This window comes from Mirounga angustirostris, unplaced genomic scaffold (assembly GCF_029215605.1).
Source record: "Mirounga angustirostris isolate CCGP_5_RB_7025 unplaced genomic scaffold, mMirAng1.0.hap1 SCAF_8, whole genome shotgun sequence".
Classification (NCBI taxonomy): Eukaryota; Metazoa; Chordata; class Mammalia; order Carnivora; family Phocidae; genus Mirounga; species Mirounga angustirostris.
Genome location: NW_026991716.1, coordinates 96,956,250 through 96,972,038, shown reverse-complemented (window position 1 = coordinate 96,972,038; position 15,789 = coordinate 96,956,250). Strand labels below are relative to the sequence as shown.

Genomic DNA, 15,789 nt, shown 5'->3' with positions numbered 1-15,789 from the left:
TTTTTCAATTTTCCTATCTTTCACCTCACAGCACTGCCAGCGGAACACGACAGGAGAGCACTGTGAGAAATGTCTAGATGGTTATATCGGAGATTCCATCAGAGGACCACCCCGGTTTTGCCAGCCGTGTCCCTGTCCCCTACCCCAAATGGCCAAGTAAGTTCTGAGAGAAGAGGTTCTCTTCGGCTGCTTATCCCCTTAATTATGTATTTTTCATTTTTACTCCATCCAGAGTTCTCAGGTTTTCCCACATTAGTGGAAAGACTGAGTACCTCATATTGAGATGAGATGGGAAAAGATATAGGAAAGTTTCTTTAGCCTAAATACACTGTCAGGGAAACATAAGCATAACAACATAAGTGGTATGGGTGATGACTCTGTTCCCAAAATATTGGGTAGCATCATAAGCCCAATGGAGTCTCTAAGGATTTTATAAGCAAGGTTAGTTTCTTGGCTATCCCTTGTCCTAGGGAGATCACAACTGGTAATGCAAACAGACTCATAATCCAGTATTTTTCGTAGCAGTGTTTCCTCTTAATCTCACAGAGTAGAGGATTTCCTACATGTGGTGGCAAACTGTTCAATCAGAATTACAACACAGATAAACAGAATTCATGCTTTAGGCCCATCAGCTCATAAAAGATTTCTAAGAAAACTAATTTTCGCTTCTGGCTATGTTTTGACCTGAGTGAGAAGTTAAAGAGAATAGACATATATCCTAATGGAAAGAGTGGAATTCTTTTCAGGCGCATAATATGTATAAATCCAATAGTCAAGTCATGACTGGCCATTTTATTATCTTAAAAATGACAGAACATAGAATTAAAATGGTGTAGTGGTCATTGGTTTTCCAAATATCAACCATTTCTCTGATTCTCTGAAGCTAAGTGAGTGTCCTACAATCACTTCATTTCTGACATTAACTAACTACCCAGAGTTAGTTAGCCCATACATTAAGTCCCACTTCAGAAACCAGCCACAAATGGGCTCCCTAGGCTACTCGCATATCTGCTCAGCTAACTATAAATTCAGGGGTTGCCTTAGGTTCAGTAATTCTCTACAATGACTCACAGAACTCAGGAAAGTGCTATACTTACAATTATAGTTTTATTCTAAAGGATATAACTCAAGCCAAATTAAAGAGATGTATAGGGCAGGGTGTGGAGGGGGAGATGGGAGGGAGTAGAGTTTCTATGCATTTCTGGGTTGTTCACCAACCCTAAAGCTCCACAAACCTCCTTTGTTGTTTAAGAACTTTATGTAGGTTTCATTACATAGTCATGATTGATTAAATCATTGGTGATTGGAACTCAATCTCTATCCCCTCTTTCCTCCCTGAGGAAGGGGATGGGGTTCAAAGTTCCAACCCTGGAACCAAGTAGTTTCCACTTCTGACAGACCAGCCCCCATCCTGAAGCTACTTAGGGGCCCATCAAGAGTCACCTCATTAACATAAACTCAAATCTGCCTGAAAGGGGCTCATTCTGAATAACAAAAGACAGTCTTATCACTCAGGAAATTCCAAGAGCTTTAGGAGCTCTGTGCCAGGAACCCGGACAAAAACCAAATATGTATTTTTTCTTATACCACAAGTAGAAAGAGTAATGGACCTAGGTTCATATCCGTGGTTTGGCACAAAATAGCTATGTGATCTCAGGCAAGATACTTTCTCTCCATGTCTCACTTTCCATGGGATTTGGGGTCAAGGAGACTAGATTCAGATCTTGGCTAATTTATTTATTCCTTTATCTACTCCGGATCTTGGGGGTTTTTTCCGTGAGTTGTTGTAAGGATCTGCCTCATAGGGTTGGACTAGGATATGTGTGTGGAGCATTTGAGTTGGTGCCTTACAGACAGAAAAGTGTATGCTGGTTACTGGCTTTATTGAACACATGCTTTGTATTTTTTCTAACACTAGTATTTTGCTTACTCTGTGTCAGGCAATGTTCTAAGTGTTTGGATGTAATATTTAGTTGATAGCTAACTTTTAAAAGGCCTGAATGTCACACAAACACACACACACACACACACACTTTCTTATAAAGAGAACAAAGATGACAACCAATTCTCCCCCTATTTTTTTCTTAATTGAACACCAATATCAACTAACATTTCACCTAAAAGCTTGTGATTTGTTCAAATCCTCTGATGAGTCTGTCAGTGAAGAAGTCAAATGTTTCACAGCCCCCATTTTTCTTTAGAAACCACTAAACCGCTTCAGTCCTTACTTTGGATTTTTCATGTCCCATGGTATCAACAATGTGTGCAAAATGGATGGTATTGAGAGGGAGAGTAGAAACCTCAAACATTAAATTTTCTGTTATATTCACCCAGGTGTGTCCTGATTTATGAGCTCCCTTTGCCTCATCTAGGTATATTCTTTAATCGTTCATTAATATTCTACTCTCAAACATTAGTTTTAACCATATCTGATGAGATGTTCAGCATACCGCTCTCTGGCCATGCTACAGTTATTTTGTTAAATATACCTACCGCCAACTTTCCAATAAGAGGTTCCCCTCATTCTCCGATATAAACGAAGATGCTATGTAGCATCATTTGCTCAAAGCAGGTTTATAAGCTCTGAGCTGCAGTTTCTTTTGAAACTAAAGATGAATTAGAAAGGCAATCCTCTAAATTGTATTGTCTGGCTTTTGCACTTTTTGCCCCATTCATGCTGATGTGGGAAACAAAGGCAAAAGAAAAAATTAAATATCCATACTACTTACAGCCCACTGACAAGTCCTTGAAACCAGAGTGACCTTCCTCTGAGAGCTCAGCTGCCTTGATGTTGACACGTTCCTAAAGGCAAACAAAATTCAGTCTTAGCTTAACATTATCCTGACCCCTCAGGATCCTGTGAATCTGCTTTAAACATACAGAAATTACTTTCAAAACTTCCTTAATCTCTACCCCCAAGATACATCTTGGCAATCATCCTCCAAGCAGATGGCCCACTGATATACATCCGAAAGGTCTCATGACTGAGGGTTTACTAAACAGTAATAAATGACCTTTTCCTAACAATAGCTAGCCCCCTCAGGGTCCTGGAAACCTTGTTTCCAAAATTCCTTGGAGGCTTGTGCTGTCCCTAACCCCCTCCCAACTTGAAAGTATATAATCAGTCAACCATCACAACCCCAGTGCCGCTCTTTCTGCCCACAGGTCCTGTCCCCGTGCTTTAATAAAACTACCTATTTGCACCAAAGACATCTCAAGAATTCTTTCTTGACCGTTCACTCCAAACCCCAGCATTTCCACATCAATATGACAAGACTTTCTTACCTAAATTTTAACTTTACTGTCTTGAGATAAGAAACTTTTGGAACCTAATTCCTATAGACTGAGAAGTTTTGTCTACATGCAATCAACAAATATTTATCAAGCACTTATTACGTGCCAGTCATATACTACTAGTTGCCAGTCACAGCAATGAACAAAACAATCAAAATGCCCTGCCTTCATTAAAATAGGTCAAAATACAGCAGCATTTTGAAGCTCCTAAAGCAAATGACTGCTTCACCTTTTCAGCTAGGTTATCCAGTATTTCAGTTGATCAAGAAGCTCTTCTGAAGGATCTTTCAAATAGATAAATAAGGGAGAAATTGCCAATTGGGTGATGAGCTTCCCTTGAAGGAGGAAACAGTTTCTATTGGATCACCATTCCCACTCATGCTCTTTGGGTGTATGAGCAGATCTGGGTTCAAAGGGCAGTTGAAGGTCTCAGGGAATGTGCTCTGCAGTTAGGTACATATTCACAGATACGGAAACTGAGGTCTCTAACAGTACACATTTAAAGTTGAAAAGCCTGCTGAAAATTGACACAAAAGAAAAATACCCCCACATATAAGTAAAGAACATTATGTGGGAGTGTGGAGGAACTAGGAGAGACCTGCTTTCTCTGAGGTGGCAACAGTCCTACTTCCTTACTCCTCTGGGGAAAGAAACTGGCTACAAATAGGGAGGTTGAGATGGGGATATGGGGGCAGGTGTAATCTGTGGTCACAGAACAGGTCAAATTTGCCTGGATCTTATAAAGTTCTAGCCTTTGATATGGCTTTATTACTGACTTAGTTAACTATTTTCAAATATCTTATCAAAAATCAAATACCCATTGCCTCTTTCAGCTTTTTAAAAATTCATATTGTTACTTTCTATAAAAATTAAAGTGCCAGGACTTTTATTTGAGCTCACAAAGTCACCTAATATGGAATCCAAATTATGCTTTGAGAGATCCTTTAGTTGAGCCTCCAGACCAGGATTTGGATTTCCAGTTACAATAGCCACATCAGAAAGTAACAAAATTATGCTTGAGGGAGGTAAGCAAGCAAACAGTGTTGAGTCTATTTTTCTTTAGGTTCCATAAAGGTTTCCAAGAACAAAAGGCTCCCTTCCACTTGGAGAGGGTTCCATGGTTGTTAATGTGGGCTGAGAAAGATTCCATGTTTTCATTTCCCTAGCCAAAAACAGACTTTACCCTAAGCAAAATATAAACAATTAATGCTCATAAAAAAACAAAAAAGGAATCTCAATGGTTGGCATTGCCTCTGAGTCTCCCTCCACTGAGCCCAATGGTCACACAGCTATTTCCAGGAACAATTTGCACAGAGTTCATTTATTTATTTTGGAGTTGGCCAGACATCCTCCCCATCTACTAGTAGCTACGGTAATCACTCCAATTAAGGAAAATGTCATCTGTTTGAAGCATCAGGACATTAGCTAAAGGTGGACGACTCCACACACAGGCAGATGCTTCAGTCCTTCAAGCTGTGGGCAGGCTGCTGGGAGAAACATCTTCAAAGAAACATGCGTGAGGGTTTGTCCACGTTCTGGACTCTTTACTGACAGTGTTTTTTTGAAGTGGGCTAAACAATAAGAACAAGCAAAATGAAGAATAAAGGCCAAAGAAGTGTAATTTTGCTGAAATGTTTTTAGCCAAACTGACAGAAAAAATAAATTGTGGCTATTGCCTTTCACGGCAAAGTATATATTGTTTTCTGACTGATTTTATAAATGTCTTCAAACAAAGCAAACACATCCATTTGCTTCCCTCCAAAGACCATCAGGGTAAAATTGCTAATACATGCAGGAGTGAGAGAGCATCAGGTCACACTCCGTTGATGGCACAATACCTAAGCCAATTAATTTGTAAGTCTTTAAAATTTTTCACACACCCCCCCCCATATAGATGGATTTATGTGTCAATGTAGAATTTTCCAAACATGTGAAGATTTATATTCCATTTCCGCTGCCTTAATAGTTGAACAATATTTTTATTGCTTTTCTGTCCTGTGTGCATATTTTTATTATCTAAAAAAATCCAACCAACCAAACAACAACAACAAAAACCACAGTAATCAAGAGAAGGGTTTCTATGGACAAGAATCCTTTTCCTGTGGGTCCTATTTATTGCTTGTGTACTTGTTTTGTGACTTTGATCAAAAGAGTCAGTCCCTGCACCCTTTATTCCCAACCTTTAAGGTACCAACAAAGAAACTGGGTTCAGTGGGGATTATAGAGTACAGTTTAGAGGTGGTTCATGACCTTGAAGAGTGGAAGAGATCTAGTGCAGAAAAAAAGGGAGCAACTTTCAAATGTATATACAGAAAATGGTGAGAATAAAGAAATTCGCATTTCATCAAAATCACAGGTAACATATAAAATAACTTGATTATTTTATTTCTGGCTTTGAAGTATGTGTTTTAGACTTGCATTAAATATTCTAGAAATTCCCACTGCTTCAAATAAAAATAATTAAGTGCCTCTATGGCAAAATAAGTAAGTGGATCTGGGAAATGGTCTCACCAATGGATGAGCATTTTGGCATTTTCTGTCTGGGCCTGCTAGTCTAAACTTTCCCGAAAGGAAGAAGATTTGATTTAAATAAAGCAAATGATGACACCCATTAGAACTTGACTGAGACCAAGGTAGAGATGACTGAATCAAAAGTTAAGACAATCTTTTCAGTGATGTGTGGAATTGACTTCTAATATTCTCTTATAATTCTAGTTTTGCAGAATCCTGCTATAGAAAAAACGGAGCCGTTCGGTGTATTTGTAAAGAAAACTATGCTGGACCTAACTGTGAAAGGTAGGCTAATATAATTCACTATTTTCTGTGTGGGTGGAAGGAAACTTTCTGTTTCTTGCACTCATCAGCTCTGCCATGCTCCCATTCACTGGGTCTTAAGATGAGAGCGTGGGGACTACATTTCAGAACCCTTTGGGAGGCTTCCCTGAATCCCATGCCCCAGATAGAGCTGGGACAATACGCTCCCCATGGGTCCAGATCAGGATAAATGGTCAGGTGAAGAGGAAAATGAATATGTATATTTTGAAAGATTCTCTAGATGGTTTTGGTAACACTCTTCTCTCTCTCCATCACTGGGAGCCAGTAATTAATAGAGAGGCTTCCTCAATAGAAAAATAGGTGGGGGAGAATCCTCTTATCAGTCAGTAAAGCAATACACTAACAAAGTCACGAACCTATTATTTAGTCCATTCTTCATACCATCTCCTCCCCTGAAAAGTAAACAAATTTCATGAGAGTTTGGATTTTCTGCATCTCTATCTGTATTTACACCTAACATCCTTTTTTAAAGTTGCTCTGGGCTTTGCTCAAATAAGAAAGACTTTGGCGACTAAAGATGTGAGCTTCCCACTGCATGATTTCCTGGCGAGACATTTCCCATCCTCCCCACCTGTCAGTTACTCAATTTTCTCAAATCAAATGGCTTTTGCTAAAAGAGTCTCACAGAAAGGTCTTCTTATTTTTAACAGCAATGGCATTAACATCAGCCTCTCCATGTGGTTGGCAGCGAGATGATGTGGGTGCCGTAAAGACAGGGAGGGAAGGACCAGGGGACCTCTCAAGCCTCTGGTCCAGCATCTACACATGCTCACCTCCCAGTGGTGTACTCCCACTGCCCCAAATGTGGGCATAAAAGCCTGGGACTCCAAATGTCAACCTTGAATGATATGCCATCTCACTTCCTCAGAAAACACCCTCTACCTCTCAAAGAGTCGTTCTGGAACCCTTTTTAAAAAGCTACAGTGTCTATGGTGCAGAGAAAATCTCTATACTTGGAGGGCATTGCTATTATGATTATTAAATGTACAAATCATAGATAATTCCTTCACTGAAGATTTTTTTAAGGGATTTTTCTCTTTTTTTGCTATGAGGGAAGAGGGAAAGTGAAGGCCCATGGTGCATATGAATTTCATCCTTCGAGAGGGACAAATAGAGATTTGGTTAATTAATGTTTGTGACACACTCATTCCATATTTTCTTACTCCAGGACCCAGTAATATGAGACCCCTGACTTACTCACTTTCTGGCTCTGTGTGAATCAGAGAGGACCGTTCATCAGCCAGGGATGGAACTTTTTGTCCTCAGTGACTGAGGTTGAACTCCATTTAGTCTGACAGAGATTGGTGGGCAGTATTATCAGCTAACGGGTGTTCGACGGCCCCTGGGATGGACTGCTGACCACATGCAAGGCCTCCCAGAAGTGAAGTCATCTTTGTCCCTCCAGGCTCAGTCGTGCAAAGTTGCACCAGGACGCAGATCCAGGTTCTGTCAGTGAGAGCAGGGGGCCCAGCACAAGACAGCATGCCTGCCTCAGATGTGGGATGGTAGATGATAAGCCTCCTGGTGCACATTGAAGGCTCCTGGCCCTGCCATTGCCCTGTAAGGCTTGGTCAGATCTGGTGGAACAGTAGGGTCAAGGGGAGAGCACTAGCTGTCAAATATTGAGGAAATGTTGCTTCAGCCTGGCCGAGTTTGTATCTCAGCTCCAGCCCTTGGGGATCCTCCTGAGCGAGTTATTTGAGTTCTAAGTGCCAATTTCCACATCTCCAGAATGGAGAAAATGAAAATGCTCACCTCCTCGGGCAGTCATGAAGTGATACAGTGAGGTATTTAGTATGGCACGCGGCACTTAATGCTCGATAAAAATTGCCTGGTGACAGTAGGAGTCACTTTGGCCATTGTCCAGTTCCCACTCCCTGGTATAATGTGTGCCTGGGAGAAGTTGGCTCGTTTCCCTGAATTGCAGTTTCTTTAGCCAGAAATGATAGCTTTGAACTAGATAGTGCCCCTTGTTGCTTATCTCCTGTGTCCTCCCTGCTTTACATTCCTCATCTCTCAGCCTGACGACCGCCCTGAGAGCAGGTGTTATTCTGTCATATTGCAGATAAGGAAACTGAGGCTAAAGGAGGTGATGGGCCTGGTCCACAGTCACAACACTGCTAAGTTGGGGCGGTGGGGGGCGGGCAAGGGCCAGGATTCATACATTTTGGCTGAAAAATCTGGATTCTTTCCCTGTGCCCATACTGTTTTTCCTAAACGTCTTCCCAAGGGTCTTCCGTTTTAAACTTTGACAATTAATGAAGTAGATGAGTCTCTGATATTCAGGAGAAGCACAGTGAACCTGCTCCTAGATTCCCTTTGACTGGAGGCTGCAGCAACAGATGTGCAGGAAATAAGCATCCTTCAAAGGCCTGTCATCAGCATTGGGGGAGGATCGCTCTGAGCAACTTTCTCGGCTTCATCTCCTCTCTTCCATCCACCCTTCCTCACACCCTGCTGTTTTAAAGAGAATGAACTGAGGCCTTTTACACCAAAAATTGACCTTACCATCCAGGGGACTCTTCCTCAAAATGGAAATCACAGGGATCCATACTGCACACAAGTTTGAGAAACATTGGTCTAAAGCATAAAATATGAACATCCTACTGTACCATGTAAAACAGCTCAAACACCCTTGTTTTTACAGCAGATTGGTGGAGGGGATAGGATATGATACATCTAAGACATGGTCTCTTGTCCTCAGTGAAAGTCAAGGCTAGAGCAGGAGACAAACCCAAACACCATTCATCACAAGGGAAGAAAGGAAAGCCTGATAGAAGGACAAGCAAAGCCTCTTCAAGAGGGCAGTGCAAGGAGTGATCGCTTTCCCAGAGAGGGCTGGGTCATTGGGAAGGGGGTAACCTTCACTGCTTTTGTTTTGTGTTTGACCTTGGGACTGGCAGAGGTTTAGTTTTGTTTTGAGTTTAACAGCCAGTTAAACTGTCGCAGTAAGCTTCATTGAATCTATATTTTCAATGTATCTGTGACCTTGGACACAGATATTCATGGAGGTTCATGAGTTCCCAGTGAATATTTGCTTAATTTTGTGTTTAATTTCAATGATAATCTTGAGGAAAAAGTTACCTGAAACACATCTGGACTTTCCGTAGGACCACTTTATAATAAAGGGAGATCTGCCTCAGAGCAGAGGAGAAAGTAACAGCCAGGGGTGTGTCAGTGACACATTACAGACAATTGGAGGTCAAATGGCATGACATCAAAGCAAACTGAGTCATCATCTAACACATGGCAGGACATGGATGCTGAGCTCACACAATCCTCTACCATGTCATGTTGCAAGTAGCCCTTCAGCTGCAACAAGAAAACATCATCCATTGTCTTGAATTGATACTATTACTTTGAATGCATTAGTTTCACAGTTTTGTTTGTGTTTTATTTGTAAAATTTATTTTGGTTTTCAAAATGTATAAAAGCCATAGGTATAACTAGTCTCTACCTAGTTTTATGTTCGAACTATTTAAAGATTTAAAGATAATTTAGATGAACACTAGGAGAGGTATTCTAGGAGACTGTTTTTCCTTTCACAGGGATCCATGCTGCACACAAGTTTGAGAAACATTGATCTAAAGCACAAAACGTTAACCTCTTACTGTACCATGTAAAACAGTGCAAACACCCTTGTTTTTACAATGAGGTCCACATTTTTTAGCCTGCCCTGGCCCCTGGCTGGCTCTTTCCCAAAGTCCTTTTCCCCACCTCACACTTTAACTTCTGCATGTGGGAGCTGCAGACCCCCAAATCCACCAGATCAACTATAGAGCTCACCACACTGTCTTGTATTAAGATGATGACTGTGACAATGATGACAAAAAGAGTAACATTGATGGAGTGCTTACTGTGTGCCACATAGCTATTGTAAGCACTTCACATACAATGACACATTTAAACCTTAAAAAAAAAAAATCCTATGAGATACCATTTTCATCCTTATTTATAGAGGAGGAAAGTGAGAGACAGAGAGATTAAGCCACATGCTCACAATCACACATTTGGGGGTTTTTTTCAGTCTCTACTATTAAAGTAGGAATTCCTCAGCAGAAGTAGCATCTCATTCATCTCTCTGCTGTTCTTCCCGCATCACGGTATCTGAAACATGGTAGACACTCCGTGATATTTGTTTAAGTAATACCTCTTTTTTTTTTTTTAACAAAAAGACAATAACAGTACTGCTAATGTTCCTTTAAAAAGGTACCTGTAGTGATGACAGTCAGTCATTTCTTGCCTTGTTTAATCCCCCACTCCACTCCTCCTCATGCCACAAAATGGAAGAGGTGACACCGAACTGAGTGAGTCAAAACACGGCCCTCTGGCTGAATAGAGGTTGCAAATGGAAGTTATCACCTGATGCAAATAATTATAAAATGTGCAGGCCTTATAGACAGGAATTTTGCAATTTTTATTCTCATCCCAGAGTGACTTTCCATCTGCTCTAAGTAGTACATTTTATTTTTTTACCTTATTTTTTGTAAGAGAGAGAGCACATGAGCATGAGCTGGGGCGGGGGGAGGGGTAGAGGGAGAGGAAGAAAGAATCTTAAGCAGGCTCCATGCTCAGCACAGAGCCTGATGCCAGGCTCAATCTCATGACCCTGAGATCATGACCTGAGTGGAAATCAAGAATCGGATACTCAACTGACTGAGCCACCCAGGCACTCCTAAGTAGTACCTTTTAAAAATGAGGAGCCTGGGGCGGAGCAAGATGGCGGAGGAGTAGGAGACCTGGATTCCGTCTCCTCTCAGGAATTCAGCTGGATAGGGATCAAACCATTCTGAGCACCTACGAACTCAACAGGAGATCGAAGAAAAGAATAGCAACAACTCTCTCATCAGAAAAGCGACCACTTTCTGGAAGGTAGGACGTGCGGAGAAGTGAATCCGAGGCGATATTCGGGAGGATAGACGGCGGGGGAGGGGCCTCCGTCGCCGCTTCTGGCAAGTGATAGAACCACGGAGCACAAAATCGGAACTTTTAAAAGTCTGCTCCGCCGAGGGACGTCACTCTGGTGGCTAAGCGGGGGGTGGAACCCTCCGGGACAGTGTGGTCTCAGGACCCTTGGGGTCACAGAAAGACCGGGGGTGCCTGAGTGCGGCAGAGCTCCCAGGTAACGGAGCAGGGAAGCCGGCTGCAGAGGCGGAGCCCAGGCGCGGGCTCTCAGCTCGGGGTGGCCATAAACCGTGATCCGCGGCACAGTCGGGCCCCTGCTCCTCCAGCAGGGACCCAACAAGCGGCAGATCCGGGGAGACTCACCTTCCTCCCCCGGGAGGAGCCGCGCGGGACTGCACCTCAGGGATCTGCTGGGTTTGGAGACCCCACCCGGGGTCGGGTGCCAGAGATAAAAACGCGCGGTCCCAGGCCGGGTGAGCACGGAGTGTGGCCGGAGACCGGGGAGACGGGAGTGACTGAGGGCTTTTCTCTGGGGGCTCACTGAGAAGCGGGCCCCGAGTTCTCGGCTCCTCCGGGGTGGAGATTGGCAGGCCGCCATTTTCACTCTCCGCCTCCAAAGCTGTACGGAAAGCTCGCAGGGAACAAACGCTCTGGAGAACAAACCCGAGCAGATTACTTAGCCGGGAGGGGGCAAGGGCGGGGCAATTCCGCCTCCGGCAAAGACATTTGGAAACCATGGCAACAGGCCCCTCCCCCAGAAGATCAGCGAGAACAGCCATCCAAGACCAAGTTTACCCATCAATGAGAACAGCAGAACTCCAGCGCTAGGGGAATACTGCACATAGAGTTCATGGCTTTTTTACCATGATTCTTTAGTCTTTCAAAGTTAATTTTTTTTTAACTGTCTTTTTTTTTTTTGAATTTTTCTTTTTCCCTTTTTCAACCAACATCTTATCAATCCCTTTTTTTAAAAACATTTTTATTTTTCATTTTTAGAGTCATATTCTATCCCTTCATAGTAGCTACCTGTATTTTTGGCATATATATATAAGTTGTTCTCTCTTTAAAATTTTGAGATAGTTTCTTCTAACAGATCAAAATATACCCTAAATCTCTAGTATATGGCTTTTTCTACTCCCCTGCCTGTTCACATTCTCTCCCTTTTTTTTCTTTTTTCTTTTTTTAAATCCTCTTCTTTCTTTTTTCAAACAACTTCTTATCAATTCCTGTTATAAAATTTTTTATAATTTCCATCTTTACAGTCATATTCCATCCCTTCATCATATCAACCCTTATTTTTGTACATATATAAGTTTTTCTTTCTTTAAAATTTTGGGAGGCACTTTCTTCTAACAGACCAAAATACATCCCAAATCTAGTGTGTGGCACTGATCTATATACCAGCCTGATCATATTTGATCTCATTCTGGTTTTTTGTTGTTGTTTTGTTTTGTTTTGTTTTTGTTTGTTTTTATCTTTATCTTTATCTTTTTCTTTTTCTTTTCTTTTTCTTTTTTCTCTCTTTCCCTTTCTTTTCCAACTGCTTCAGGTCTTTTCTGATTCATTTAGAGTATATTTTCTGGGGACGTTGTTACCCTGCTAGCATTTTCTTCTTTCATTAATCTATTCTCCTCTGCACAAAATGACAAGACAGAAAAAATCACCTCAACAACAACAAAAAAAGAGGCAGTACCGACTGCCAGGGACCTACTCAATATGGACATTAGTACGATGTCAGATCTAGAGTTCAGAATCATCACTTTAAAGATACTAGCTGGGCTTGAAAAAAGCATGGAAGTTATTAGAGAAACCCTTTCTGGAGAAGTAAAAGAACTAAAATCTAACCAAGTAGAAATCAAAAAGGCTATTAATGAGGTGCAATCAAATATGGGGGCACTAACTGCTAGGATAAATGAGGCAGAAGAGAGAATTTGTGAAATAGAAGACCAAATGATGAAAAATAAAGGAGCTGAGAAAAAGAGAGATAAACAACTACTGGATCACGAGGGCAGAATTCGAGAGATAAGTGATACCATAAGACAAAACAACATTAGAATAATTGGGATCCCAGAAGAAGAAGAAAGGGAGAGAGGGGCAGAAGGTATATTGGAGCAAATTATAGCAGAGAACTTCCCTAATTTGGGGAAGGAAACAGGCATCAAAATCCAGGAAGGACAGAGAACCCCTTTCAAAATCAATAAAAATAGGTCAATACCCCGACATCTAATAGTAAAACTGCGAGTCTCAGAGACAAAGAGAAGATCCTGAAAGCAGCTTGGGAGAAGAGATATGTAACCTACAATGGTAGAAACATTAGATTGGCAACAGACCTATCCACAGAGACATGGCAGGCCAGAAGGACTGGCAGGATATATTCAGAGCACTAAATGAGAAAAATATGCAGCCAAGAATACTATATCCAGCTAGGCTGTCATTGAAAATTGAAGGAGAAATAAAAAGCTTCCAGGACAAACAAAAACTAAAGGAATTTGCAAACCCGAAACCAGCCCTACAAGAAATATTGAAAGGGGTCCTCTAAGCAAAGAAAGAGCCTAAAAGTAACATAGACCAGAAATATACAGTACAGTCACAATATACAGTAACGGTCACCTTACAGGCAATACAATGGCACTAAATTCACATCTTTCAATAGTTACCCTGAATGTAAATGGGCTAAATGCCCCAATCAAAAGACACAGGCTATCAGATTGGATAAAAAAACAAGACCCATTGATATGCTGTCTGCAAGAGACTCATTTTAGACCCAAAGACACCCCCAGATTGAAAGTGAGGGTGTGAAAAACCATTTACCATGGTAATGGATACCAAAAGAAAGCTGGGGTGGCAATCCTTATATCAGACAAATTAGATTTTAAACCAAAGACTGGAATAAGAGATGAGGAAGAACACTATATTCTACTTGAAGGGTCTATCCAACAAGAAGATCTAACAATTATAAATATCTATGCCCCTAACATGGGATCAGCCAATTGTATAAGGCAATTAATAACAAAAGCAAAGAAACACTTCGACAACAATACAATAATAGTGGGGGACTTTAACACCCCCCTCACTGCAATGGACAGATCATCTAAGCAAAAGATCAACAAGGAAATAAAGACTTTAAATGACACACTGGACCAAATGGACTTCACAGACATATTCAGAACATTCCACCCCAAAGCAACGGAATACACATTCTTCTCTAGTGCCCATGGAACATTCTCCAGAATAGATCACATCCTAGGTCATAAATCAGGTCTCAACTGGTACCAAAAGATTGGGATCATTCCCTGCATATTTTCAGACCACAATGCTTTGAAACTAGAACTCAATCACAAGAGGAAAGTCAGAAAGAACTCAAATACATGGAGGCTAAAGAGCATCCTTTGAAGAATGAATGGGTCAACCAGGAAATTAAAGAATAATTTAAAAAATTCATGGAAACCAATGAAAATGAAAACACAACTATTCAAAATCTTTGGGATGCAGCAAAGGCAGTCCTAAGAGGAAAGCATATAGCAATACAAGCCTTTCTCAAGAAACAAGAGAGTTCTCAAGTATACAACCTAACCCTACACCTAAAGGAGCTGGAGAAAGAACAGCAAATAAAGCCTAAACCCAGCAGGAGAAGAGAAATAATAAAGATCAGAGCAGAAATCAATGAAATAGAAACCAAAAGAAGAGTAGAACAGATCAATGAAACTAGGAGCTGGTTCTTTGAAAGAATTAACAAGATTGATAAACCCCTGGCCAGACTTATCAAAAAGAAGAGAGAAATGACCCAAATCAACAAAATCATGAATGAAAGAGGAGAGATCACAACCAACACCAAAGAAATACAAACAATTATAAGAACATATTATGAGCAACTCTATGCCAGCAAATTAGATAACCTGGAAGAAATGGGTGCATTCCTAGAGATGTATCAACTACCAACACTGAACCAGGAAGAAATAGAAAACCTGAACAGACCTATAACCACTAAGGAAATTGAAGCAGTCATCAAAAATCTCCCAACAAACAAAAGCCCAGGGACAGATGGCTTCCCAGGGGAATTCTACCAAACATTTAAAGAATTAATACCTATTCTTCTGAAACTGTTCCAAAAAATAGAAATGGAAGGAAAACTTCCAAACTCATTTTATGAGGCCAGCATTACGTTGATCCCAAAACCAGACAAAGACCCCATCAAAAAGGAGAATTACAGACCAATATCCTTGATGAACATGGATGCAAAAATTCTCACCAAAATACTAGCCAATAGGATCCAACAGTACATTAAAAGGATTATTCACCACAACCAAGTGGGATTTATCCCTGGGTTGCAGGGTTGGTTCAACATCCGCAAATCAATCAACGTGATACAATACATTAACAAAAAGAGAACAAGAATCATATGATCCTCTCAATAGATGCAGAAAAAGCATTTGACAAAGTACAACATCCTTTCTTGATCAAAACCCTTAGAGTATAGGCATAGAGGGTACATACCTCAATATCATAAAAGCCATCTATGAAACACCTACAGTGAATATCATTCTCAATGGGGAAAAACTGAGAGCTTTCCCCCTAAGGTCAGGAACGCGGCAGGGATGTCCACTATCACCACTGCTATTCAACATAGTATTGGAAGTCCTAGCCACATCAATCAGACAACAAAAAGAAATAAAAGGCATCCAAATTAGCAAAGAAGAAGTCAAACTCTCACTCTTTGCAGATGATATGATACTTTATGTGGAAAACCCCAAAGAC

General features: G+C 41.1%; 1 protein-coding gene across 2 annotated transcripts in view; it reads left to right on the top strand.

Moving 5' to 3' along the window:
- LAMA4 (laminin subunit alpha 4) overlaps positions 1 to 15,789 on the top strand; it is a 150,927-nt gene that overhangs the window by 44,374 nt on the left and 90,764 nt on the right. For both annotated transcript variants that reach the window (XM_064598016.1, XM_064598015.1), the window contains exons 3-4: positions 32 to 156; positions 6,010 to 6,090. In XM_064598016.1, coding sequence (XP_064454086.1) covers positions 32 to 156; positions 6,010 to 6,090 — 206 coding nt within the window. The remainder of the gene's footprint in view (positions 1 to 31; positions 157 to 6,009; positions 6,091 to 15,789) is intronic.